The sequence below is a fragment of the Podarcis vaucheri genome (genome assembly GCF_965113315.1).
Source record: "Podarcis vaucheri genome assembly, chromosome: 7".
Lineage (NCBI taxonomy): Eukaryota > Metazoa > Chordata > Lepidosauria > Squamata > Lacertidae > Podarcis > Podarcis vaucheri.
This window is the reverse complement of record NC_138765.1, coordinates 21,686,474-21,713,447: the sequence shown is the minus strand read 5'-3', so window position 1 is coordinate 21,713,447 and position 26,974 is coordinate 21,686,474. Positions and strand designations below refer to the sequence as shown.

Here is a 26,974-nt window from a genome sequence, read left to right as displayed (position 1 = left end):
TTAAATGCACGAAGTCGCAAGCTTGCCATATGAGAAAGCTGTTTTTTAGTCAGACTAGGATTTGCCCTAACCAGCAGATGTCACTGTAGACAGAATCTGCAACAGAGCACAACAGACCTATTCAACTCCAGGTGTCCAAAGAACCAGGTGTCTGCCAAAATAACTTACATGCTAGCTTGAAATTCCCCACATTCTGTTTTTGTCCTTTCTTCCAGGCCTTGCCTGCTCACCCAACTCTCGCTACGAGCTCTGCGGAAACGGCTGCCCTGCCACTTGCCGTGGTCTCTCGGCTCCTGAGGGATGCGTGACGTCCTGCAAGGAAGGATGCTATTGCAAGCCTGGGTTTGTCTTGAGTGGGGACCAGTGTGTCCCTGTTGGCAGTTGTGGCTGTGAGCACCAGGGCAACTACTACAAGAAGGGAGAGGTTTTCTACCCTGGTTCCTCTTGCCAGGAACGATGCCAATGTGCAGACAATGGAGTTGTCAAATGCCAGAAAATCTCCTGTGGGCCCCACGAGAAATGTAGGGTGAAGGATGGTGTCCCAGGCTGCCATGCGGTAGGGTGCGGGAAATGCAGTTTGGCACTGGGCTCCCACTACATAACTTTTGATGGACGGGCCTACAACTTCCAAGGAACCTGCACTTATACTTTGGCTAAATTGCAAGGAAAGAATTCTCAGCTGGCAAACTTCTCGGTGTTGGTGGAGAATGACAGGTCACTGACCAAGACGCTTATAGTCTCTTTTCATGGATACACCGCTGTCATTGAGAGGGCGATGAAATGGAAGCTCAAGGTAAGTCCTGTTCCAGGTTTTGTCTCTTCATGGTAGAAATGGTGACACAGTTCACCTACAGTTTCAGGAGCCCTGGGGAGAACTTCCTCTCCCATTGTCCCCCGTTCCCTATCAGTAAAAAGGTAAAGGGACCCCTGACCGTTAGGTCCAGTCGTGACTGACTCTGGGGTTGCGGCGCTCATCTCGCTTTATTGGCTGAGGGAGCCGGCGTATAGCTTCCGGGTCATGTGGCCAGCATGACTAAGCCGCTTCTAGCGAACCAGAGCAGCGCACAGAAATGCCGTTTACCTTCCCACCGGAGTGGTACCTATTTATCTACTTGCACTTTGACGTGCTTTTGAACTGCTAGGTTGGCAGGAGCAGGGACCGAGCAACGGGAGCTCACCCCGTCACGGGGATTTGAACCGCCGACCTTCTGATCGGCAAGTCCTAGGCTCTGTGGTTTAACCCACAGCGCCATCCGCGTCCCGTTCCCTATCAGTAGATATTGACTAATCTGCTAATTTAGTTTTCTCTCCATTTCTCATTTCCCCCAAGTTCAGTTCTCCGGATTTCTGCAGCAATATGTGATTTTTTAATTTAAAAAATCTTCATAGAAATCCATCAACATTTTAGTGATACGCAGTCTCGATTGCTCAAAGATTTTTAAAATATTAAGCGGTTTATAACTTCTTTAAATAATAAAATAAATAACATATACATTTTGGCAAGCAACGTTCCCCAACAGAATGTATTTTCATATGTTATTCTGGCCAGTAAATTACATTTATGAACATTTCCCCCAAATATATGCGTTTTTGTACACATGCATTGGTTGGAGAACTGCATTGTAAAATCTGGAGGATTGATCATTTCTTAGAGGAGCTGCATTTCACTTCATGTATTGTTTTTGGGAGGTGCAAATTCAGGAGTTCGCCATTCAAATGCAAAGAAGACCAAATTTCTGCCCCATCACACTGTAAGCAAGTCTGATGGGGAGGGGAGAAGGGGGGGGGAGAGGAAAACCTCTCTCTGCTTTCCCCTCGGTATTCTGTAGCTGTTGCTCCTGCTAAGTGGAGACACTGAGGGTATGGCTGCATGGATTTTGCACATGTGTTCATGCAATTGTACAATAGCTGTGGGATTTGATCCTGAGTGAGAACAGGCAAGCTCCATCCCTTAGTTCTTTCAAATAGACCTTAAGGATTTCCCTTTTGACTGTAGTCTTTAGTAGCTAACAAATTATGACTTGGGCTGTAGTAATGGTATTGTATGGCCTGGCTCTGAAATATTAGAGTATTGCTGGATTATTATTATTGTATGTTTCATGCTCGCTTTTAATGGTTTTGTTGAAGGAAACATTTAAAAGGGGTTTTGATATTGTGCTTTGATATATTTGATATAGTCATACTTGATGCATCGATATTGTGTTGATATAGGGTTCCTTCAGATGACCTCCTTATTAATAATAATAATAATAATAATAAATTTTATTTATATCCCGCCCTCCCCAGCTGAAGCCGGGCTCAGGGCAGCTAACAACAATCAAACAATCAAACAATCAAATAATCCAACATTCTAAAAACATTTCATTATAAAAATTAATTAAAATCAAATTAATGGCAACCGTTAAGCAAAATTCTGTGCAGGTTGCCAGAGGAGGGAGTCAGGCTGTGCCCTGACCAAAGGCGCATCATCCATCCTGATTTTCTCATACAATCTTGTGCGGTGGCTAGACTATGTTTGATCTTCACTGAGCATTTGTTCTGATTTGTTTTCAGGCAGGTCATATGTCCCCGAGTATTCATCCTAATTTGCTTGAGGGGCATTTACACATCTTCCTGTTAAACATTTGCTCATTCCACACATTTCAGTGGATTTCCCCATCACTTTCCTACCTGAAAAAGTCCATTTGAAAAGTGGATTTCTTGCCCTGGGGAGAAAGGTACTTTAATCTGCTTCAATTAAGCAAACTTAAATTTCTGGCATGTGTTTGAATCCCTCTTGCAAAATAGTAGCAGCCTGCAGACACCCTTAGTTCAAAAACTGTGTTAGGAGGTATCCCCCCCAAAAAAATGTGGTTGATAAATCCATTTAATAATAAATAATAGTAATTTAAAACTGTCACCTTACATGGTCACCTTCTCTGTGGTTAATGCAGGTGGATGGAGAGCTCTATACGCTGCCCATGAAGACAAAGGATGGGAAACTCTGGGCCAACCAGGAAGGCAATAATATCATTGTCCAGTCTGACTTTGGTCTCAAAGTCCTTTTTGATACCTTTTCGTACATCTTGGTGTCTGTCCCCAGTAACTACCAGGGACATGTCACTGGCCTATGCGGTAATTTCAACAGTGACAGGACCGATGACTTTACTCTACCTACGGGGAAAAGCACCCAGAATGTGATCGAGTTTGGGGCCTCTTGGAAGGTTCCTATTGATGGTGTCAGATGCTCCGATGGCTGTGGAGATAAATGCCCCGTCTGTGATGCAGCCAAGACAGCGCCGTACCGACCTGAGAGTTCCTGCGGAATGATCCAAGCCAAATCCGGCCCCTTCAGGAACTGTCACTCCTTGGTAGACCCTGCCGAATTCTTCAACCACTGTCTGTATGACATGTGTGCAGCCAATGGTGCCAGAGAAACTCTCTGTAGGAGCATCCAGGCCTACATCACTGTATGTCAGGCTGCAGGAGTTACAATTGGAGCCTGGAGAACAAACAGCTTCTGCCGTAAGTTTGCTCAGTAACCTGAAGTACCACCTTCTTTTTTATCCTACCCACTCACACTGATGCTTAAAATATTCATTCTGCTATATTAGACAAGATGTTGCCCTGCATATGCTGCTGGACTACAGCTCCCAACAACTCTGGCCATTGACCATGTTGACTTGGACTGATGGGAACTGCAGTCCAAAAACAACCGTAGGGCAGTTACAGTTGGCTACTCCACTGTAACAGAATAGACAGCCACTTTGATATATGCCATTGGGAGGAGCACAATGGGAGAACATGGTCAACATTTAAATCAGCATTTCATATTCTCCAACATTTCTCCAATGAAAATAGGGATGTCCTGCTCCATAATAATAATAACAACAATTTTATTATTTATACCCCACCCATCTCACTGGGTTGCCCCAGCCACTCAAGGTGGCTTCCAACATATATAAAAACACAATAAAACATTAAACTTTAAAAAAAGCTTCCTTATACAGGGCTGCCTTCAGATGTCTTCTAAAGGTTGTATAGTTACTTATCTCCTTGGCTCGGTGGTCACATAACTCCATTCCCTCCAATGAAAATAGGGATGAAAATAGGGATGTCCTAAAGAAAAGCAAGGCATTCTGGGATCATATCAGAAACCGGGATGGCTTCTGTAAATCCGGGACTGTCCCTGGAAAATAGGGACACTTGGAGGGCCTGGCATTTAGATTAGGGTGAGAAATGAGACCCTCCACACTGCTCCATTTGGCCTATTAAGCCATTTTGGTTAAACTACACCCACTTGCCCTGCATAGACCTGATATCAGCTATGATGTCAGGTGTGGCACAGGTAAGAATGAGGTTTGGCCAAAAGAGGCTTTGCAGGCACTGCTAACTGAGTCATGGTTTTCCAGGAGCTTTGGAAGAGCTTTGCAAGATTTGCACGTTGTGCCTGGCATTTGAGAAGCACTGAGCACAGGACTTACAAATCGCTCTGTGCAAGTGCTTTCCAAATGTTCCACCACCAGCTGGATTCCCAGTCCTGTGTGATTCCCAGTCCTGTGTCAATTTGCAGATTGTTGGGTGTTTGGGACACACTAGGCAAAGCGCTTTGCAAGCTCTTTCAACTTTGACACGTGTGAAGCACCTGACATCATTATGACATCAGATGATGGGCAGGTAGGTATTCCCACTCACCTGTCAAAGTTGTCCTGCGGGGTTGGGGAAAATAAAGATCTGGCCTGCTTCTCCAGCCCTCATTTTGATGATGCAGCACATGTCCTTTTATTGCTGCCCTTAAATATAAGCCCAGATACGGGACAGTAAAGCAGCCAGAGATGGAACGATGAGTGGAAGGGTGTCCTATATGGATGAAATGCTTCAGAATTTAAGAATGGTTAGCTATACCTGCCTGGACTGTTCCTGCCTCCTATAACCCCTGGTCTTATCTCTCCTTCTTTTCAGCTCTCACTTGCCCACCCAACAGCCACTATGAGTTGTGTACAAGGATCTGTGGTTCCACCTGCACCAGTTTGTCCACTCCGGGCCAATGCTCAAAGAAATGCTTTGAAGGTTGTCAGTGTGACAGTGGCTACCTGTTTGACGGTGACAGGTGCGTGGCAATGGAGAACTGTGGCTGCATGCATGACGGGCGCTACATCAAGGTAAGTCCAGCACTTGTGGAAACTGTTGTGTCTGTGCGTATGTGTGTGTCACTTTAAGAGTTCACTCACACTTCCCTTTGCCCTGCCACTTTCCACCAGGAAAACCCATGGTTTAGCGCTAAATTGGAATAAATGGCAGTTAGGTACTCTGAAGATTGCAGATTGCTCCAATTTAGCCTTATAGAAAGGGTTTTCCAAGGGGAAGAGGTGGGGCAAAGGCAAAACAGCTTGGAAAGCACAGGACAAGTGGAAAACATCTAGGCAAGGGACAAGCAGAAGTCTACATGAGCCCTTAGTGAGTCTGCAAGGGCTAGTATCTCTTCCCTCCTTCGGATTGGCACTCATGCATTGCTTTGTGCTGAAAACAAATTTTCACAACAGTAACATAAGTGGAAAAAAAGAAAAAATGAAGATCATGGCCACTAGTCCCATCACCTCCTGGCAAATCGAAGGGGAAGAAATGGAAGCAGTGAGAGATTTTACTTTCTTGGGCTCCATGATCACTGCAGATGGTGACAGCAGCCACGAAATAAAAAGACGCCTGCTTCTTGGGAGAAAAGCAATGACAAACCTAGACAGCATCGTAAAAAGTAGAGACATCACCTTGCCAACAAAGGTCCATATAGTAAAAGCTATGGTTTTCCCAGTAGTGATGTATGGAAGTAAAAGTTGGACCATAAAGAAGGCTGATCGCCGAAGAATTGATGCTCTTGAATTATGGTGCTGGAGGAGACTCAGCCCTGAGTGCTCACTGGAAGGACAGATCATGAAGCTGAGGCTCCAATACTTTGGCCACCTCATGAGAAGAGAAGACTCCCTGGAAAAGACCCTGATTTTGGGAAAGATGGAGGGCACAAGGAGAAGGGGACGACAGAAGACGAGATGGTTGGACAGTGTTCTCGAAGCTACCAGCATGAGTTTGAACAAACTGCGGGAGGCAGTGGAAGACAGAAGTGCCTGGCGTGCTCTGGTCTATGGAGCCACGAAGAGTCGGACACAACTAAACGACTAAACAACAAACAACAAACATAAGCGAATGTACTGGTATATGCATGCTTGTAAGTGAGAGGCTTGAAGGAGCACACCATGTCAAAGGTGTGGTTGTCACCTTCTCACACCCACCTCAGCCTCATAAAGGACAGCTGGTGAGGCTGAAAGCAGCAGCAAAACACAGAGAGACAAAAAGGAGGAAGAGTTGCTGATAAAGACCAAGATTGTGGAGCAAAGGAGATACAATAAGAATAGAGGGAGGCAGCCTCTGGCCCAGCAAAACTGATGGGGCAGAGTACTAAAGGAGAGAGGGAGGACAGCGAGAGAAAGCTGGCTGTTGCAGAGATCAAGGAGGAAGGCTGAGGGAAGCAGATGTGAGAGGAACAGCTGGGAAGGAGAAAGAGATAGGTGGCGAGGGAGATCTGAGGTTATAACAAAGGTAACCAAGAAGGCATGCACATCACAGCAGAGAACCTTTGATAAGAAAAGCACTTTCCTCCTTGGGGAGTTGAGGAGCCAAGAGGTGGAACCTGTAATAAGCAACTGGTTGTGTGAAAATCCTTGGAGATGATGGACGCAAGAAAACTTAACATCTGAAATAATTGGTATCATTTAAGTAGGAATACAATACATTGTGCCAGGGCGGGAGAGGCTGCGACCAAGTGATCTGCACCAGTAGCATGTGGTGATTTTTTTCTTAGGGGAACAGTTAGGGCCAGAGGTGCCAGCTTGCGAGGGTGACATGGGGGGAGACGTAGTGCAGGTGAGCATTGTGCCTCCATCCCTAAGCTGGGCAGAAACTTCCCAGGACTCAGGAAGGAGGTGGCAGGGGAATATTTAAGAGACTAGCCTAGTCCCCCCTAGTCCACTGATGGCACACCACTGATCTCCACTGAACTGTTGATGGGCAATAATTCCTGTTTTCCCTTGTTATGATTCTTTATATTGGACAGTAGACAGGCCTTCAAATAGAGTATGCCTTCAAACATAGGACTGCAAAGGAGGGCAGATGGGCACTCTATTCCTTGACCAGGCTGTGCTCCAACAGAGCTATATAACCGCAGCTTTATTTGACCCCTGAAGAACAGGGTTTCACCTCCAAACATGTTGAGCACAAAGGAGTTAGTGAGAGGATGGATGGGCTGAGTCCAGACCTGCCCACTGTATTTGGGGAGGGGAAGTTATTTGCTTCCATTTTGGAGTTTGACAAGGAGCCTGAAAAATCTGAAAGGCTTCTGGGACATTGTGTGATCCTGATAATGTTATATGCAGCATGCTATGGCATATAAGTCTGGACCCTTCGAAGAATCCAGATTAGATTCTTCCCTATTCTCTGCCCCATTGAATGTCTCTGTTGTTAACAGGCATAGATATATCTGTCTATTTCTGGTCTATGTCAGTTTCACATCCATTGATTAGCATGGCGTAGAGTTCATGCGAAAATAGTATGAGTAAACATATTAAAGTACAAAATGTGACCTATTTTAATATCCATTTTACTGTCGATTTATCATTTATGCAGCACTGGTGTCCTAGATTGTAGCTTTATAGAGGTAATTCTAAGTGCTCAGGCTTGTACATGTTGAATTAAAAATAATAATATTTTAAAACATTTGCATTTAAATTTTAATTCTTTTTTCTCCCCTCCCTCTCTCTTGGGCTGTAAATCTTACAGGCTGGAGAGAATATTGTCTCAGAAGACTGCTTGAAAAAATGCACCTGCCGCCCATCAGGCCAACTGGCTTGTGCAGAAAACAGTTGCCAGCAAGGAGAAATCTGTGCCCTCCATAATGGTGTGCGTGGTTGCATAAGGCAGAATGGAGAGTGTGCCGTCATCCCTGGAGCACACTTGACTTCCTTTGACGGTGTCTCTGGGAAAATTCTATATCTAGGGGCTTACGAGGTTGCAACCCTTTGCAATGGCAGTGACCCGTCTTGGTTCAAGATCGTGGCAGTTGTCAACAAACACAACGGCTGGGATTTGCCAGCGGTGACAACGATACATGTATTTTTCAAATGCCTGTTTCTCACTGTAAAACCGAACAAGGGGGCATGGGTAAGTTCCCGGTGCAGGATCCAGGTTTGCGTCCAATATTAGTCACGCACAATGGACAGGCCTAACTTAGGTCCATTCATTTCAGTGGATCTACCCTGAGTAGACGTCAGCCAAATACTTTCTGCTTTAATGTGTGCTGCCCAAGTGCAATGCCTTGCTAGACTTTCACCAACAGAGCAACAGGCTTCTTTAAGCAACTAGCCATCCTGGCCAAGGTGAGAGACGCTGGGAATTGTAGTTGAGCAGCATCCAAAGATCACCACATTGACCAAAGCAGGGGAGGGTGAACTGAGGCCATCCAGTCCTCTCTATCTGGCCCATGGGACTCTTCCTGGGTCATTCCCTCTTCCTTGGCCACACCTCTTATCATAGCCCTTCAGCAGGAATAATGCATATTGGTTGCCTAGATGGATAATAGAGAAGGGACATCATATTCAATCATCATCATAATCCTTTTATTATTTATACAGTGGTACCTCGCAAGACGAATGCCTTGCAAGACGAAAAACGCGCAAGACGAAAGAGTTTTCTGTTTTTTGAGTCGTTCCGCAAGACGAATTTCCCTATGGGCTTGCTTCACAAGACGAAACGTCTTGCGAGTTCTTGCGAGTTTGTTTCCTTTTTCTTAAAGCCGCTAAGCCGTTAATAGCCGCTAAGCCGTTAATAGCCGCTAAGCTGCTAAGCCGCTAATAGCCGCTAAGCCGCTAATAGCCGTGCTTCGCAAGACGAAAAAACCGCAAGATGAAGAGACTCGCGGAATGGATTAATTTCGTCTTGCGAGGCACCACTGTACCCTGTCTGACTGACTGAGTTGCCCAAGCTACTCTGGACTGCTTCCAACATATAAAAAAACCATAATTAACATAATTATAGCCTACTCTGTGGGTTAAACCACAGAGCCTAGGACTTGTCGATCAGAAGGTTGGCGGTTCGAATCCCCGCGTTGGGGTGAGCTCCTGTTGCTCGGTCCCTGCTCCTGCCAACCTAGCAGTTCGAAAGCACGTCAAAGTGCAAGTAGATAAATAGGTACCGCTCTGGCGGGAAGGTAAACGGTGTTTCTGTGCACTGCTCTGGTTCACCAGAAGCGGCTTAGTCATGCTGGCCACATGACCCGGAAGCTGTACGCCGGCTCCCTCGGCCAGTAAAGCGAGATGAGCACTGCAACCCTAGAGTCGGTCACGACTGGACCTAATGGTCAGGGGTCCCTTTACCTTTTATACAAAGATAAGTGTGCAGCCATTCATTGCCTCGGCTCTTTTGCCTCTGGTCCCACCCACCACAGGGACGCGGGTGGCGCTGTGGGTAAAACCTCAGCGCCTAGGACCTGCCGATCGCATGGTCAGCGGTTCGAATCCCCGCGGCGGGGTGCGCTCCCATCGTTCGGTCCCAGCGCCTGCCAACCTAGCAGTTCGAAAGTACCTCTGGGTGCAAGCAGATAAATAGGGACCGCTTACCAGTGGGAAGGTAAACGGCGCTCTGTGTGCTGTGCTGGCTCGCCAGATGCAGCTTGTCACGCTAGCCACGTGACCCAAAAGTGTCTGCGGACAGCGCTGGCTCCCGGCCTATAGAGTGAGATGAGCGCACAACCCTAGAGTCTGGCAAGATTGGCCTGTACGGGCAGGGGTACCTTTTACCACCCACCACTGGCATGTGGCCCCCCCATAAGGGATTGTGGCCCTCAGACTGACTGAAAAGGTTTCCCTCCCCTGCTCCACCCATTAACCCAAAACCTATCTCCCTCCTTTTCTGCACTTCAGGCTAATGGGCGCAAAATTACGCTCCCAGCAAAGGTCTCTGAAGATGCCCACGTGAGCCTCTCTCAAGACGGGATAACTATTCATTTGGCCTCTGAAGTAAAAATTCTGCTCGGACCTCGTGGGGAAATGAAGACGCAAGTCTGTAAAAGCCTGGCAGCAAAGCTCTGTGCCTCCTGTGGGAACTTCAATCGAAATCGCGCTGATGACCTGAAGCTGCCCAGTGGGAAGGTAGCAAGGAGCTTGTCTGAGGTCATTGCTGTCTGGAAGGAGGAGGAATTCTGTGCTAAGTGAGTGGCTCTGAGAAAGGTCTTTGACCAAAGAGGACATGTAAGTGTTGCAATTATTCTAACAAGTATATATACCTATTAAGAAGTCATTTTGCTTTTTTAATAAATGGATTTCAAATATCATTGTATGTATTCATACATACTCTATGTCTAAAAGCAATCCATTTGCATGTTGCAAGTGTGGTCATATCTTCTATCCTTCATGAGCCAGTGTGGTGTAGTGGTTAAGAGGGGTAGATTCGTAATCTGGTGAACCGGGTTTGATTCCCCGCTCCTCCACATGCAGCTGCTGGGTGACCTTAGCCTAGTCACACTTCTCTGAAGTCTCTCAGCCTCACTCACCTCACAGGGTGTTTGTTGTGGGGAAGGAAGGGAAAGGAGATTGTGAGCCGCTTTGAGACTTCTTAGGGTAGTGATAAAGCAGGATATAAAATCCAAACTCTTCTTCATTCAAAGGGGAGCATGGTACACTGGTACCTTGGTTCTCAAACTTAATCTGTTCCGGGAGTCTGTTCGACTTCTGAAACTGTTCATAAACCAAGGCGCGGCTTCCGGTTGGCTGCAGGAGCTTCCTGCACTTAAGCAGAAGCTGTGTCGGATGTTTGGCTTCTGAAAAATGTTCGCAAACCAGAACACTCACTTCTGGGTTTGCAGCATTTGGGAGCCCATTTGTTCGAGAACTAAGCCGTTCGGCAACTAAGGGACCGCTGTATTATCTTTCCAATGTATCAGTATCAGTCTTTTAGCAGAAGTAAGGCCATAGAAAGTTGCTCATTAACTAAAAAGACACTCAGAGCAGTTTTCAAAAATTGGTTATTAAATCCCTGCCTGCAGACTTGCAATCTAAAAGGTCATGGCACAAAAGGGGTGAAACCAGGAATAAGAGGAAGGATGGAAAACTCAAACTCAGACTCAACTCTTCGAGTTACAGGTCTTGGAGTTTTCTAAGTTCTTGTCTTTTAAAAAGAGCAGCTCTCCCTGGAAGCATCCTTCCATCCCAGTTCAAATCCAGGAGCAGAGAAGGTAACAGTGTCCAGGCCAGGAGGACAAGGCAGCTCCTGCCATGTGGTCCTTTCCCCAGAGAGCAGGCTGGATGGCAGGCAGGCAGTTATTCCCTACAGCAGTGTTTCCCAACCACTGTTCCGCGGCACACCACTGTGCCGCGAGATGTTGCCTGGTGTGCCGCGGGAAAAATTAAAAAATTTGAAAGATTTTTTTTAAAGTCAAATTTGCGATTGGGGCGCCGTCACTAGATGACCCCTGGGGTTCCCTCCCTCCCTCCCGCTCTGCGCCTCCCTCCTCCTCCTCCTCCTCCTCCTCCGGGGAGGCCCTTCCTGGCTCTCGGCCAAGGCTTGGCGGCTGCCACTCACTCACTCGCTCGCCCACCCGTCCCTCCATCCCTGCACCTGGCCTCTCCCCCTCCGTCCCTGGCGCGGGGGCTGCCGGGATCCGTAGTCCCCCCGCCCTTGGGCTCCGCGCCCGCGCGGGGTGCGCGAACTACGTTTCCCAGCGTGGCCTGGCAGGCCGGGCGTTTTGTTTGAAGCGCTTTTCTCCCGGCCATGGAATGAGCGCGGCGGCGGCGGCCGGGCGGGCAGGGGCTCTTCCACGCAGACCCCGCGCAGCCTGCCTGCGCCCCCGCGGAGATCAGGCGGCAGGATGGAGCCCGGGGATCCCCGCGGAGGCGGAGCGGCGGAGGCTGCCCCCCGGGTAGGGCTGCGTCGGGGGTCTTTTAATTTTTGCAATGCTGCATCCGCACCGGAGGGGACGCATCGGACCACGGGGAGACCCCTTGGCGGGCGTGCAAGGCAATGAATGCGTGCAGGCGTTGCATGGAGTGCAGTGCAATGCAATGGCAACGCGGCGCCCTGCATGCATGCATGCAACTTCCACCGGCGCTCTGGACTTGGCAGGTGAGGGGGGTCCCCAGTGGGCGGCAGAGAGAGCCGGGAGGGCGAAGGGGAGCCGGGGGGAGCAGGGCTGCTCCCCGAGCCGAGCCTGGGGGGAAACTTCGGCGTCGTTGCGCCGGGTGTTGGAAGCGGAGGCTGGCGGGGGCCCCTCACCTGCAAAACCTGGTCGCCTCTCATATATTTCGTGCATTGCATTCATTGCCCGCTTTCTCCTCCAAGGAGCTCCCGGGGGCGCGCGTGGTTCTCCCTGTGTTATCCTCGCAACAACAGCCCTGCGAGGTGGGTCAGGCGAGTGGCCCAAGGGAGCACCCAGGGATTGTCCTGGCCAGGTGGGGTGATTTGAACCCTGCTCTCTGCCCGGTCTTCGTCCTCATTTAGCCCCCACATGTGCATGACTGTGCATGACTGAGGTTTTTCCCCCTCGTCTTGGCTATGGTGTGAGTCTGTGCTGTTAATTAATGGGGTTCTGCCTTCGGAGAAGATGAGCCAGCCCTCAAGGAGGTGATTATGTAATTTGCTAGCAATTCATGACCCTCCCGGCGTGACGCTGCGCGCTGACGTCACGGGGCTGTAATGGTGGTGTGCCTCGAGATTTTTTTCATGAAACAAGTGTGCCTTTGCCCAAAAAAGGTTGGGAAACACTGCCCTACAGACAGAAAAAATAGCATCTGGTAGCAATAAGCAGGTTGTAAAACCAGGGGTAATTGATTAATTACACTCAGAGAGCAAAGTCATTGCAAATTGAGCCGTTACGTGTTAAATAAAATTCTACAGTGCTGTGGGAAGAATTGGGAAGATTCTCACTGAAGCATAAATACACTCACATTGCCTTCTTCACAATTTTCTCTTCTAGTGAGGCCTAAAAGGTGCCTGAAGCAAAATGAACCCTTCCCTATGCTGCTTCTGGGAGAAACTTCGCATTTAAGCTCTCGGGCAAAATTCCTTGGTATGGCGTATTCCCTGGCTTCACAGTTCAATGTTGCTCAACCTGTTATCAAGTTTACTTTGACTGCCTAATAAAATGATGGCACTTTTGCTTAAGAATCAATAAAGCTTTTTGTTGTTGTTGTTGCAAACTTCACTTTGTCGGCATGATTTTAACTCTGGGAATATGCAGAGATGTGAGAGGTCTGGTAGGAAACTCATGGCGATGTTCAAGCAAGAAGGCAAGGAAGCAATATGATCTAGAGCAGTGTTCTTCAACCTTAAGTCCACTGAGCTTGTTGGACTACTCTTCCCCATAAGGTCCAAGGGCAGACTACAATCCACAGTTGTAAAAAGAGACAAAACCGCTACAATTATTTGCGAAACGAAACCATTCCAAATGAAACAGAACGGTATAAATGCAGCAGAAAAGGTGTGTCCCACAAAACATTGCTTTATATAAAAGCGATATAAAATAAATAGCCATATAAAATACATGAATAAAGAAGTATAAAATATAAATAAAGCAATATAAAAATATGCTAGTTGCCCTAAAATAAGCAGCACATATACAAATACAGTGGTACCTCGGGTTAAGTACTTAATCCGTTCCAGAGGTCCATTCTTAACCTGAAACTGTTCTTAACCTGAAGCACCACTTTAGCTAATGGGGCCTCCCGCTGCCGCCGCACCACCGGAGCACAATTTCTGTTCTTATCCTGAAGCAAAGTTCTTAACCTGAAGTACTACTTCCAGGTTAGCGGAGTCTGTAACCTGAAGCGTATGTAACCTGAAGCGTATGTAACCCGAGGTACCATTGTACATACAACAGTACATATCACAGTTTCAAAATAAAAAAGGTAAAGGGCCACTGACAGTTAAGTCCAGTCACAAACAACTCTGGGGGTGTGGCGCTCATCTCACTTTACTGGCCGAAGGAGCTGACGTTTGTCTGCAGACACTTTTTCCGGGTCATGTGTTCAGCATGACTAAGCTGCTTCTGGAGAAACCAGAGCAGCACACTGAAATGCCATTTACCTTCCTGCTAGAGCGGTACCTATTTATCTACTTGCACTTTTGGGTGTGCTTTCAAACTGCTAGGTTGGCAGGAGCTGGGACCGAGCAATGGGAGCTCACCCCATCACAGGGATTCGAACCGCCAAGCCCAAGGCTCAGTGGTTTACACCACAGCGCCACCCGCATCTCATAACAGTGGTGCGTTAATACTCATATCCATCTCTCTAAGTTTCCCAAATACCGTCCCACTTCATTCATTTCTTCCCTTTTGCTCACATTTTCCTTTCGTTTCCACAATTATTATAAATTATTTTGTTATGTTCAACGGAGACCACTATTCGTCAGCTGTTCCCTCAGGGCACCATCTGTTTCCACTCCCCTTCTTGCAAATAATGATGAACAAATGTTGGCTCTGGGGTATGTAATGGTCCGTACAGGCTTGAGACTCCTACTCTGGGATCAGTCCAGCAGAATCCTGAACCTCCTCTTACGCAAACCCATGAAATTTGGCTTCCACACTTTTTTGTTTAACTTGGCAAGAACCTCGCCGAAATCTGTTGGTTTGGAATGGGCGGCTGAGACTCAGCTCAGTCTAGGGACTGAGTTGGCCATGGTCACTTTGGTGGATGACATTTACAGATCTGTGTGCTCCACTATGGCCACATGCACCATGCCATTCATTTGAAGTACACTTAACACACATTTCATAGAATCATAGAGTTGGAAGGGAACCTGGGGATCATCTAGTCCAACCCCCTGAAATAGAGGAACACGCAGCTGTCCCTTACAGGGACTGAACCTGCAACCTTGGCGTTATCAGCACCATGCTCTAAGCAACTGAGCTATTGTGCATGACTTCCCCCAGTGAATCCTGGGAACTACAGTTTACAAGTAGAACTAGTCTGATATCCTGCAGACCTGTTGGGTTGAAATAAACGACAGACGAGTGACCAGTGTCATATGGGAGGCATCTACCGAGCATGTCTCGGGGAGTCCCTTTTATTGAATATTACAGCATTGCCACATATGTGCTTGTTGCTGATTGGTTAACACGAATACAATACAAGGGTTGAATATAGGCATTACCGTATTTTTCGCCCCATAGGACGCACCGGCCCATAGGACACACCTAGTTTTTTTTGGGGGGGGAATAAAGAAAAAAAATTTATTTACCCCCCAGGTGCGCTGTGCTAATCCTGAAGCTTGGGGCGTGCGGAGCTCAGCGCGCCCCAAGCTTCTGGGTGCTGGCAAGGTCTCCGCTAGCCGGTTAGCACCAGCGACTAATGGCGGATTCCCTCCGAGCTCCAGAAGGAATAGGCTCTGAAGGATTGGGTCTTGCCGCTGCGGCGAAGCGGGGACCCTAAAAAATCACAGGTGGAGAAGCCTGTGAACGTGGTGACTCAGCGGGCACCATTTACGCCCCCCCCCCGATCTGCGAAGAAGCCTTTTTAAAGGCTCCGGAACGGGGTCGGCGTGCGGCGCGGTGCTGAGAGTACTTCCTCTTCTTCTGTGGAGTGAAGCTGCAAGCCATTGTCGGAGAGCGCTGACTTCTTCTTTTGAATATTCAGATTTCAAAGCAACAACCCGTGAGTAACATGGAAATTTGGGCTCTAAAGGAAGAATTTCTTTGACTTAGGAACGAGCGGGGAAGGGTTAAAAAGGAAGTGCGCCCCCCTCTTTGTAAACATCATAAAGCAAAGGACCTGCGACCTAAGGTCGTAAGAATTTTTCTCTGTTTTCTTGTAAAAGACTTTAATTTCACAGTTGGATATGTGTTTGTAAAATTTTAATCTGAAAAAAAAAACAAATAAATTAATTTTTAAAAAATCAACTGGAGTATTGTGAAGGAAGGTGTGTCCGAATGACTAGTGAACAGGGCTTTATTTTTAGATGGAGATGCAATTATTTAAATCAGATTTTTATTTTTATTTTTGCAGTAAACCCACATGAAAATTGCAACCAATATCCTCCTGGGTTCCAAGAGGGAAGAAAGGGATGGTTTGCTTTGGTCATTGGGTCTGGGCGGCTTGAGGTGTACGTCTTCAGGCTTCAGTGGGAATCTCATATACATGAGTAGAATGTCAGGTGTTTTATTTGTCTAACACCTTCAGCTAACACAGGGGAGGTTTCTGTTTAACTCCATCCTCTGGCGATGTAAACTTACACAGTGATTTACAAGCAATGCATATTCCCCAGGGAGAGCTTTGGCTGAGAACCACAAACCACAGAATAAGAGGCTCTCTGAGACTTCATAGTGAGCGGTTAAATTCCAGTCAAAAACTGATCTTCCGGGGCAAGTCCCTAGGTCAGGAAATTAAATATATTTCCTTCATCCTTCCGCATGTTCAGGAGGTGTTGTTTATTTGTTTGTTGCATGGGCATGGAACAAAACTGGGCATTTATGCTATGAACCAGCAATGTGCAGGCGAAGGTTATTGTGTTTGCAGAGCAAGTGATGTGCTCCTAGGAAGCAGGGGAACTGCAGAATCAAACCATTTGGCCCAACATTGTTTACACCAGGGGTGGGGAAGCTGTGGCTCACCATGTGCCAAATTTGGCCCAGCAGGAGTCTCAATTTGGCCCATGAGGCTGCTTTTCACAAACCACACCCACCTGCCCCACACCTGAAGCCATATAGGATGTCAAGTGTGGGGCATGTACTGACCTGGCTACAAGGGGACAATCTGGAACTTAAAGTTAGCTCCTGGTTGCTCCCTTTTTCTTATGTTTTAGCAGTGATTTCAATGCAACCCACTTCATGCAAGCGATTCCTGCAGCTGGCAGGCTTGACTTCGGCGCCCATCACCTGATGGTCACCTGATGGTCATTGAGCTGATGAGCAGCTTTGCAAATGCCAAGTGCAGGGCTGAGAAAGCCCCTTGTGCTGTGGTTCCCAAGCACTTGACAACCAGCAGGGGTGAGGTGGAGATACATAACAAAAAAATTCTCCACACCTTGTCAACACTGACTAGCAGTGGTTCTCCAGAATTTCAGATGAGGGTCTCGCCGAGCATTATTAAGAGTTTCTGGGGACCGAACCTGAGATTACAACACTTCCATATCACTACTGAATTGTATCTTAATTTACAAGTAGATAGCCTACAATATATACATGGTGACACCAACTAATTGAGGATGTTTCACCCCTCCCATTGCAAGAATCTGCTGACAATGTTTCAGAAAGGAGGGGCGGATTTTGCTCATCGCTTCTTCCACTCCAGCCTGTCGGAGTCTGGGTGTTATCTGTATATAGATAAGGTGACCTCATCCAGCAGCTGTAACACTCATGCAGTCCAGCGTCTCCAATTAGTCTTTAGTTAGTTTATGCAGTAGCTATAGAGAATAAAAGAAGTTATACTTCAGAGCTGTCATTTGTGTGGTTCATGATCTGCTGTGCTCCGCTGACTTTTGGAACTGAGTTTGGTGCTCACAGCTCTAAGTTGTGAGTCCACAGCACTTAGACCTGCTCCCTGCAGTGGAAGGTCTCTGGGAGTGCTTTTCCAGCTCGCCTGGCCCAGTCGGGGCTGAAGAGGTTGAGCCCAGTCGTTGGCACTGGCTCAAAGGCGAAACTGACACTAATATGAGTTAAGAAAATGTCCCAAAGTAAGGGATTGTTTGGCTAGTTTAGTATCACAAAGAATCACTCAAGCTTGAGGCAACATACCTGCCAAGGTAAGTGTAAAGTCAGACAAAAAAAAATCCGATTCAGTTCATGTTGAAAGGCAAATCTCATGTGAACTTTCTGAAACAATATGTCAACCGAAACATAGTCATCCTACAAAATTCACACTTCTCCGAATTTTGTAATGTGGTTCTCAGAGCCCCTGGCAGGTTGGGGGGGAGCAGAAAGTGGGGTCCCAGGGAAAGCATCGGTGGTGGGCTCTTGCAGGACTCAGGCAGTTCCACAGGGATAAACAACAAAGATCCCCTGTGTTGCAAACAGAACAATCTAACAACCCCAAAGCAACACAGTAGGCTAATAATATGATTACAACACTTCCATATCACTACTGAATTATATCTTAATTTACAATTAGATAACCTACAATATATACATGGTGACACCAACTAATTGAGGATGTTTCACCCCTCCCATTGCAAGAATCTGCTGACAATGTTTCAGAAAGGAGGGGGCGGATTTTGCTCATCGCTTCTTCCTACTCCAGCCTGTGGGAGTCTGAGTGTTATCTGTATATAGATAAGGTGACCTCATCCAGCAGCTGTAACACTCATGCAGTCCAGCGTCTCCAATTAGTCTTTAGTTAGTTTATGCAGTAGCTATAGAGAATAAAAGAAGTTATACTTCAGAGCTGTCATTTGTGTGGTTCATGATCTGCTGTGCTCCGCTGACTTTTGGAACTGAGTTTGGTGCTCACAGCTCCAAGTTGTGAGTCCACAGCACTTAGACCTGCTCCCTGCAGTGGAAGGTCTCTGGGGGTGCTTTTCCAGCTCGCCTGGCCCAGTCGGGGCTGAAGAGGTTGAGCCCAGTCGTTGGCACTGGCTCAAAGGCGAAACTGACACTAATATGAGTTAAGAAAATGTCCCAAAATAAGGGATTGTTTGGCTAGTATAATATCACAAAGAATCACTCAAGCTTGAGGCAACATACCTGCCAAGGTAAGTGTAAAGTCAGACAAAGCACAACTTATGCAGGGAATAAGTTGAAGGATGTTGGTGCTCCAAAAACAGCAGTAGGACAGTCCTTCCAGGATAACCAACTGTTTCAAATGTTCTTCCTCAGCTGATAATAATACCAAATAAAGCCAAGTACATTCAAATACAATAAATGAGATGCTAGACCCGAACATTCTACAAACGGTTATTACACAATAAGAGATACATTACCAAGTAAAATGTCCAAAAGGGTACACAGGATACAAATGCTTCAGCTTTCACTAATCAGTGTAATTGGCTGACACTGTTAGCTAAAACATGGTTGCATCCCCAGGGATGTCAGATGCTCATGCCAGACTCTTAATCTCAGGGCCGTGGGCTTGAGCTCCATGTTGAGCAAAAGATTCCTGCATTGGAGGGGCTTGGACAAAATGACCCTCGTGTTTCCTTCCAACTCTATGATTCTCTGTCTCTACGTTTCTGTGTCATGGCCTTGAGGGTTGGGGAAGGGGAACATGGTAGCATGAGAGCCAGCAGAAGCAGGCAGTTGATGTGAGTGTCTCTGATCCTTCATGAGCGCTCAGTTATCTGAGGTTTGGACAAGGGGAGTCCGGTTCTTAAAGAGAGCCGTGAGTCAACAGGAGACATTTTTTCCTATACCCCCAACCATGAGATGTTTCCTGCAGCAACAAAGCTTTGTGGCGACCATATGAATCAGGAAAGAACAGGAAGCAGTTTGTGCTGATTGTGCGGCTGCAATTGCTTTGCGTGGCAAGTCCCCTCCCCCATGTGAAATGAAGACACTGAACACAGTATTTAAGGTTAATGGGCATAAAAGGCCACAACTTTATTGATTACAGAATTGGAAGGTATTGGCCTTAGGCATTGGCTCCTATTGACTACCTGGCATGGGGACCGGGAAGGGTTGTCTACAAGCCGTGGGAGTCCTGTTGAAGTACGCCAACTAGGATCCCAACGGGTGTCACCGCTCTGGGATCCCCTCCCTAGGTTTCGGACAAGGCAACGCCCCCCGGAGTCCTCTACCGGACTTTTCTTTTGGGGAAGGTGTTGGCGTTTCCTTCCCCCCTTTATTTGCATACCAATTGACCTCTGCCAATGCCTAACCGCCAACACCGAATAAGTTGTGACGTTTGCTACGAGGTAGGCGAAAAAACCAAAAGGCTCGACGAGTGCCAACTTGGAAAAATTCCTACCAGGCCCCTTGCGGCGACCAACCGAAGTCCATAGCAAGGTCAAGGCTACCTAAAACCTAAGGGGTGGGTGGGATGGGAAAAAACCGCTCAGCTGGAAAGGGGGCAAAGAGGGCGGTCCCCGGGCGTGCCTAGCCTTAAATAGGCTAGGCCACGCCTCCCCGGTCCGCCGATTGGCTGGCCGGGTCGCCGACACACCCGGGGATTCCCTAATCTCGCGGGGGCAAATGCCAGCCCCCGCGTGGGATGTGGGAGGGATTTCTGCCCGCAACCCCATCTCCTCACAGGTCGGAAATGGCTTTGTGTCGTGTTACAGATAAGGGTTCTTGGCATATGGAGAGAAAGTAAGCAGAGGAATAACTATTTGGTGTGGCTCCACTACTAAAGAGGGCTTAGCTTTTCCAGCACGGTAGCAGTTGCGGCCCAGCTTGGGTGCTGGTGAGCCAGGGGGTAACATAGTTGTCCTGTGTGGCTGGCTGTCATCGTGGCAGCTGTGGGTGCTGGTGGGATTTCCCGCCAAATGAGCCAATCTCAGCCCTGGTGGTGTGGCTCTGGCGGCAGACCTTTCAGAGTCTGTTATGCCCAAGGAAGAGACCAAAGGCAGCTGTGCTGCAATTGGGCAGTGCAGTCACAAACTGGATGTCCCACTTGCCCAGGCTGAATGCTGTGGCTCTGTCCGAAGGTAAACGGGCAGGGCACATGTTTGGCCTTGCTGTGGAATTAATTGGTCGCTGTAGAAGAAGAGTTTGGATTTGATATCCCGCTTTATCGCTATCTGAAGGAATCTCAAAGCAGCTAACATTCTCCTTTCCCTTCCTCCCCCACAACAAACACTCTGTGAGGTGAGTGAGGCTGAGAGACTTCAAAGAAGTGTGACTGGCCCAAGGTCACCCAGCAGCTGCATGTGGAGGAGCGGAGACGCGAACCCAGTTCCCCAGATTATGAGTCCACCGCTCTTAACCACTACACCACACTGGCTGTAGTTGGGGCCGGAAAGGAATTTCAGCCTGTCTGGGTTTTTGTTTTGTTTTGGTTTGGTTTTGCCTTATTAGGAGCAATTGTCACAACTTTTGGTGGGAACAGGCATTGGGTTGGATCCTTAGCCTAAAGCAGGGGTCGGCAACCCGCGGCTCCGGAGCCGCATGCGACTCTTTTACATCTTTGCCGCGGCTCCGCAGATCCTTGGGGACCCTGAGCAGAAAAGCAGAAGCGCCAGAAAGAGGAGGGGTATGGAGCTGGGCAGCCGAGCCAGGCAAAGAAAGGCGGCGGCAGCGGAGCTCGAGAGGCGGCGGCTGCTGGGATGGAGGAGGAAGCGGCGGCGGCCAGAGAAGGGCTGCTGCTGCTGCTGCTGCTTCTGCCGCCGGAGGGAAGTTCTGCCAGGCGGCTTCATGGCTCATAGCTTCCCCCGGGATAGGACGGGCGGCGGCGGCGGCGAGGGGGACGCCTCGTCTGGAGGACGGTGAGGAAGTGGCCGAGCAGCTCATGGCGGCGCCGGCGGCGCCTCTTCCCTCATGGTGCAGGGAGCGAGGAAGAAGAGGAGGAGGGCGGTGGCAGGAAGGCGTGCCAGGGCGCGCTCCCTTTCGCCGTCGCGGCAGCCCGCCCGCCCTCAGGCCCTGCGCGCCGCGTGACGTCAAGAGCCGCCCACCCAGACCACGCTCTCCTCAGCTCCGCGCGCAAGGCACCTGAGGCGAGGGAGAGAGAGAGCGTGCGCACGCTCGAGGGAAATGGCAGGGCGGGGTTTTTGTGGGGGGGTGGCGGTGGTGCTTCGGGATCCTTTTCCGTGCCTTGCTTCTGAGTGGCCGCCGAGTTGAGGGAGAGCACCTGAGGTGAACCACAAAATGGGCCCGCCCTCCCTGTCAGGGAGGAAGGGGTGAATTACGTCAGTGACAAGGAGGGGATCCAGAGGTAGCCAGCAGGTGCTGTGATGCAGCATCTCGGCCTCAGAGAGAGGCGGGGAGCACGAGAACAATTGCAGAGGGGGGGTGCTGTTAGGCACCAAAATCCTGCATGCTGGATTTCCCCCCTTCTCTCGTGCCTATGCAATTCCTGCCCTTCCCCCTCAAGATTTGCTGCAGAGACAAGCAAATGAAGAAGAAAGGGAAGAGTATTAGCTGACATGTCCCCGGATCCCATGGGAAGCACCACAGATTCCTTTGCTTACCAGCTCTTTTTATTTTAAGTTGGCTTCAAACCTGTAATTGTGTAGCTGTACGTATGTATACATACACACACATAAATATTCATATCTCTTCCCTCTCTCCTTCCTTTCACCCAGTTTCTCTGGCACTGGTTTATAAATGCTGCTATGTAGAAATGATGAGAAAGTTGCACCAGCAGAAGTAATGGATATGTGCTGTTAGTAAAAAGAGAGGGAGTTGAACTGCAGGGAGGGACAGACACTTTTCTATGTATTAATTTGTATAATGCCCTCTATGCACATGGTGCTTTGCAAAAAATGGATATGAGAGGTACCATACCCCTCTTTGCTATCTGAAATAGACTCAGGGAAAAGAGAGAGAATGGGGGAAGGGGAAGAATGTGTGGTTGTTTACATTTGGCTTGTTTTGCGGCTCCCAGTTTGTTTTTTCCTTCGGAAATGGGTCCAAGTGGCTCTTTTTGTCTTAAAGGTTGCAGACCCCTGGCCTAAAGCTAAGGATCAAATTCAGCTTCAGGATCAAATTTCAGGGTTAAAGGGCTCCAGGGGGAGTGTTATGTCCTGAAGCCATGGAAACACCTCAAATGGTGACCTGGCAGGTTTTGCCTCGTTATGACTTGTGTTGTGAGGGGTCTCCTTATCAGTAGGATCAGCTATGATGGATTATCATCCTGCAGGCACATTGGCTAATTCAGGATACATAGCCAATGCCTGCTTACATCTGTAATCAATAAAGTTGCGGCCATGTTCAATTTCAAAATGCTGCTGTGCCATTCTTGCTGTTCTTACACATCCACAATCATTACAACGCCGTGGGGCAACCCCTGGCCTGCTGTGCTGTGGTTCACAATAGCACCAGCTCATAAATGTGCTAAGTGAGACCCCTAAGGCAAATTGCTTTACATGTTACCCTGCTGTAAGCAGGAAACACCAAGCATAAAATAAATTCCCCTCCAATTTGAGTCATTTCTGATATATTGCAGTAGCAGTTTCCTGAATACACAGGGTTGAGAAGCAAGCTTGGCTTCCACATTCATTCTCTTGTATTGCTCAATCCAGCAAAATCTGCAACTCATGCTGTGTATGTGGGACCATGAACTAATCTGTTTGTCTCAGTTTCTCATTTTTTCCAGTCTGAGATTCAGCTTGCTACATTCCTGCACCAGTAGTTCTTTTTTAAAGTCTAATATACATGACCCCCCCCACATTTCCCCAAGTGCACATACTTTTGTATGCAGTTTTGCTTATTTTACAATATCCTATGCCTCAGCCAGAAAGTATGGATTAAAAAAAAACAAAAACAAAAGAACCTCAACTCACTGGAAAGGAGTAGGTTTGGATGAACTAAGGTTGTTGAGCTTTTTTGGCATAATCGCAAAAAAGATGTTTTGGAGCTATTTATTTTTTTTAATCGCCAAAAACGACACTGTTGACATGGGTTACCAGTATTCCGGCTATGTCCGGGAAATTCCAGATGTATTGCAACCCTAGGATGAGCCTGTCAATTACTCATTTTAAAAATATTAAAGTCAGTTTGTGCATTCCCACATTAGTTCCCTTTTTTTAAAAAAAAATAAAAAATAGTCCTTTTGAAAATTGTCAGCATCTACGTGTACATTTCTCCCAGTGTAGATATTTTTGCAAACAGTTTCCTTTGACATAATGTCATCTGACTTCACTGGAGAAAAAGTCGATGCAGAGATAAGGTTTCATTCAGCAGCTCTGTTTTTGTACCGGGTGCAAAATCCAGGATCTTGAGTTTGTTGTTTGCTCACAAGTAAAGAGTGATGCCTGTCATCCTGAGCATTTCGTGATGTCACAGCTCACATTAGTCACTTTAAACCCTCAAGTTTGTGCTCTGCACTGATGGTCACAGCAAAGTTCTGTGGATTCTTGCATCTACTGCAGCAAAACGGTCACATTCTGTGTGCTCCATTTGTCCTCAAGTGCTACGTGAAACTAATGGAATCTCATGGGAAATGGCCCAGTAGTCTGTAAGTGCTAGGTTGGCTTGAAGAATTATGAAGGTGGCCTCTATGTCCCCACATATGTCATTGGTTGGATGACTGAGTTGGCCACCCCTGGCCAAGTCCCTCGGTGTAACATGCAACACAAGGCATCAAATAACAGAAAACATTTGTAGTGGGCGAGTTCCAGTGGGTGGCATGAGCTCTTAATCCTCTTGACTGACATGATTTAAGTCAACAGAGGGTTAAGGAGCCATGACTGCCGAGATACATTCCCATCCCCTCCCATGTGAAAGGAGGCAACAAATATTGACCAAAGGGCTCAGCAAACTCTTTTAAGGAGGGGGTTCCAAGAAATGTTAGAGTAAGAGGTGCGGTAGCATTGAGTAGTGAAGACAGGGGCGTGTGGTGTGAGAGCAAGAAACGAAGGCTGGAGATGTTAATAAAGGAAGATCCTTTAAGCTAAGCTAAGAGGAAGGCATGCTGGGCAAATTCTCACCTTGATCAATCTATGTCCCCACTGCAGAAGGATGTGTGGATCCAGAATTGTCCTCCATAGTCACCTACAATCACACTTGTTAAAAAAAATAAAATTTTATTAAAGATTTCTTAATTTACAAAGAGACATGCTTTGTCTCTTTTTCCAAGCTATGTTTTCTACAGATCAGTTTCATTTGTTGTGAGACATTAGTGTTATATACAATGTTAGGTTAGGAAGAAGAGGGGGAGGGGGAATGGTGAGTGGCGTGGGGTCGGCTGGCAATGCTTCAATTCTTCTACTTAGTGTTTGTGTAGGGTTTTGCGTCAGTGTCAGTTGTGTGGGTTCTCTTACTGTTCACTTGTTGTATTTCCTTGGGGGTGGCCTCGGGTTTGGTTGGTTATAGTGAGATTTGTTTTTGTGTGGTGTGTGTGTGTGTGTGTGTGTGTGTGTTTGCCAGATTGATTCGTATGCTGTTGGTGGGTTCTTGCTGTTGTCTTGTTGGGCTGTGTATGTGATGAAGGGTAACCATACCGGGGTAAAAGCATCTTCTTCTATTTGTCCCGTGTCAATTTCAGTTTGTTTGTACCTACAGACACACTGTCAAGACCATATTCATGAAAGACAATCTAACTCAGCCAGTGGCGTAGCGTGGGTTGTCAGCACCCGGGGCAAGGCAAGTAATTTGCGCCCCCTAACCCGTGGATTTGCACCCCCTAACCCTAACCCCCAGATGTTGCGCCCGGTGCGGCCTGCCCCCCCTGCACCCCCCACGCTACGCCACTGAACTCAGCTACGAGTGAGAAGAAGAAGAAGAAGAAGAAGAAGAAGAAGAAGAAGAAGAAGAAAAAGAAGAAGAAGAAGAAGAAGAAGAAGAAGAAGAAGAAGAAGAAGAAGAAGAAGAAGAAGAAGAAGAAAGTTTTACCCCTAGACTGGTAGCTTGTAAGGCAGGCGGGAGGGGGCTGGCTGAGGACACACTGTGGTGGTCATTATCATTAATTCCATTTATTATCTACCCTTCACCAGCAGGTCCCAGGGCAGGTAACAACAATTTAAAATTCAGAATTCAAAACAGCTGCAACAGAGTACAGCCACAGGGATAGGGTGAACCCGGAAAGCACATATCTCAGGTGTCAAAAGGCCGGGGTTAAGAGGGATGTCTTCAGCATTCACCAAAAGCTGTAATGAAGAAGCCAGACATATCTCTGTGGGAGGGAGTTCCACAACCGCAGAGAATGTCCCCTGCCAGGCCACCACTACAAAACCTATGTGGAAGGTGGAACTACCAAGAGAGGCTCCTCTGTTGATCTTAATAGACCTAGAGAGGATCTGTAGGAAAGGAGGTGGTCTTTCAGATACTTGGGGCCTAAATAATGTAGGGCTTTGAAGAGTAGCAATAGCACCTTGAACTGGGCTTGGAAGCAAAGCGCCAGCCAGTTCTTAGTATAGGAGGTTGGTTGGGCAGTGGTCAGGCAGTTATTTGTCCTAATCAATCAGCTTCCACTGGTGGGGATTGATTCTGAGTAAACATCTACAGGATGCATCTGCAAAAGAGGATGCACTACATGCCCTTTTAGTACTGTTGGGAAGAAATTCAAGATTTTCTCCAGAAAGCCTCTCTTGGGCCCTAAGCACACAGTGCTGAGTAAACCACACTGCCCCAAGCACTCCAGCTCATGATCTTTTAAGTAATCCAAACTTAAACACGTAAACACTTTTGTGGTAAGGAGAATTGCATGTGCATTGACCCAAACATGAGCTTACTGTCCCTCCTCCAGGAAGCAATGACTCAACCTATCACACACCTCTGTATATGCTACCTTAATGTGCTGGGTACTCCCTCCAGTATAAATGTGGCAAACTTGTCACCGAGAGAATTAGGAGCTTCCCAGCAGGTAAGTGGACTTTTCTCATTAGGCACCTGTGAAATAAACATGGGAGGAGTGTGAGGAAATGGATAAGTCCACCGAGCTTTCTTTGATTATGTAGTATCTGGTTTCAGAAACCCGTATGCAAGCTATATTCAAAATTATATCTTAATAGATTTGCAAATGAAGTAAATGGGGAAACATACTTTGTTTTTAGAGGAAAAATATACTTCACAGCAAGCATCATCTTAGAAGAAGCACTCTGTGCTTTGCAAGAGAGAATTGGGAATGCCTGCTTAATACCCACTCTTGTTGTTTTTAATGATATAATAATTTTTAAAATAAAATAAAAAAATGATTCATCTATCAAAGACTTTTTATTCCATTTGTTCCTAACCGTTTAATCCTACAAAATGAGGTAGCCTTAATAGATAGATGCAGTATTTCTGAAAGGAGGGTTTGACATATTTATTTATTCAGAAGGGTTTGTAGACCACTTAATCAGAAAACTCTCTAAGCAAAAATTATCACTAACATTATCAACAGAACACAGCTAAAATTCACAAAACCTTTAAAAAAAAACCCACCTGGGTATACACAAA

The 26,974-nt window shown here is 47.3% G+C and overlaps 2 protein-coding genes across 2 annotated transcripts in view; both read left to right on the top strand.

Annotated features, from left to right (window-relative positions):
* LOC309537060 (IgGFc-binding protein-like) overlaps window positions 1-13,204 on the top strand; it is a 36,140-nt gene extending 22,936 nt beyond the window's left edge. The window contains exons 14-19 of the mRNA XM_082231448.1: window positions 216-793; window positions 2,934-3,504; window positions 4,942-5,141; window positions 7,807-8,187; window positions 9,945-10,271; window positions 12,992-13,204. Of these exons, the coding sequence (XP_082087574.1) occupies window positions 216-793; window positions 2,934-3,504; window positions 4,942-5,141; window positions 7,807-8,187; window positions 9,945-10,235 (2,021 nt within the window). The 3' untranslated portion in view covers window positions 10,236-10,271; window positions 12,992-13,204. The remainder of the gene's footprint in view (window positions 1-215; window positions 794-2,933; window positions 3,505-4,941; window positions 5,142-7,806; window positions 8,188-9,944; window positions 10,272-12,991) is intronic.
* A 10,289-nt stretch (window positions 13,205-23,493) lies between these two features.
* LOC309537657 (IgGFc-binding protein-like) overlaps window positions 23,494-26,974 on the top strand; it is a gene marked incomplete at its 5' end in the record, with an annotated part of 40,581 nt that continues 37,100 nt past the window's right edge. Inside the window, 2 exons of the mRNA XM_082232548.1 lie at window positions 23,494-23,535; window positions 26,351-26,399. Of these exons, the coding sequence (XP_082088674.1) occupies window positions 23,494-23,535; window positions 26,351-26,399 (91 nt within the window). The remainder of the gene's footprint in view (window positions 23,536-26,350; window positions 26,400-26,974) is intronic.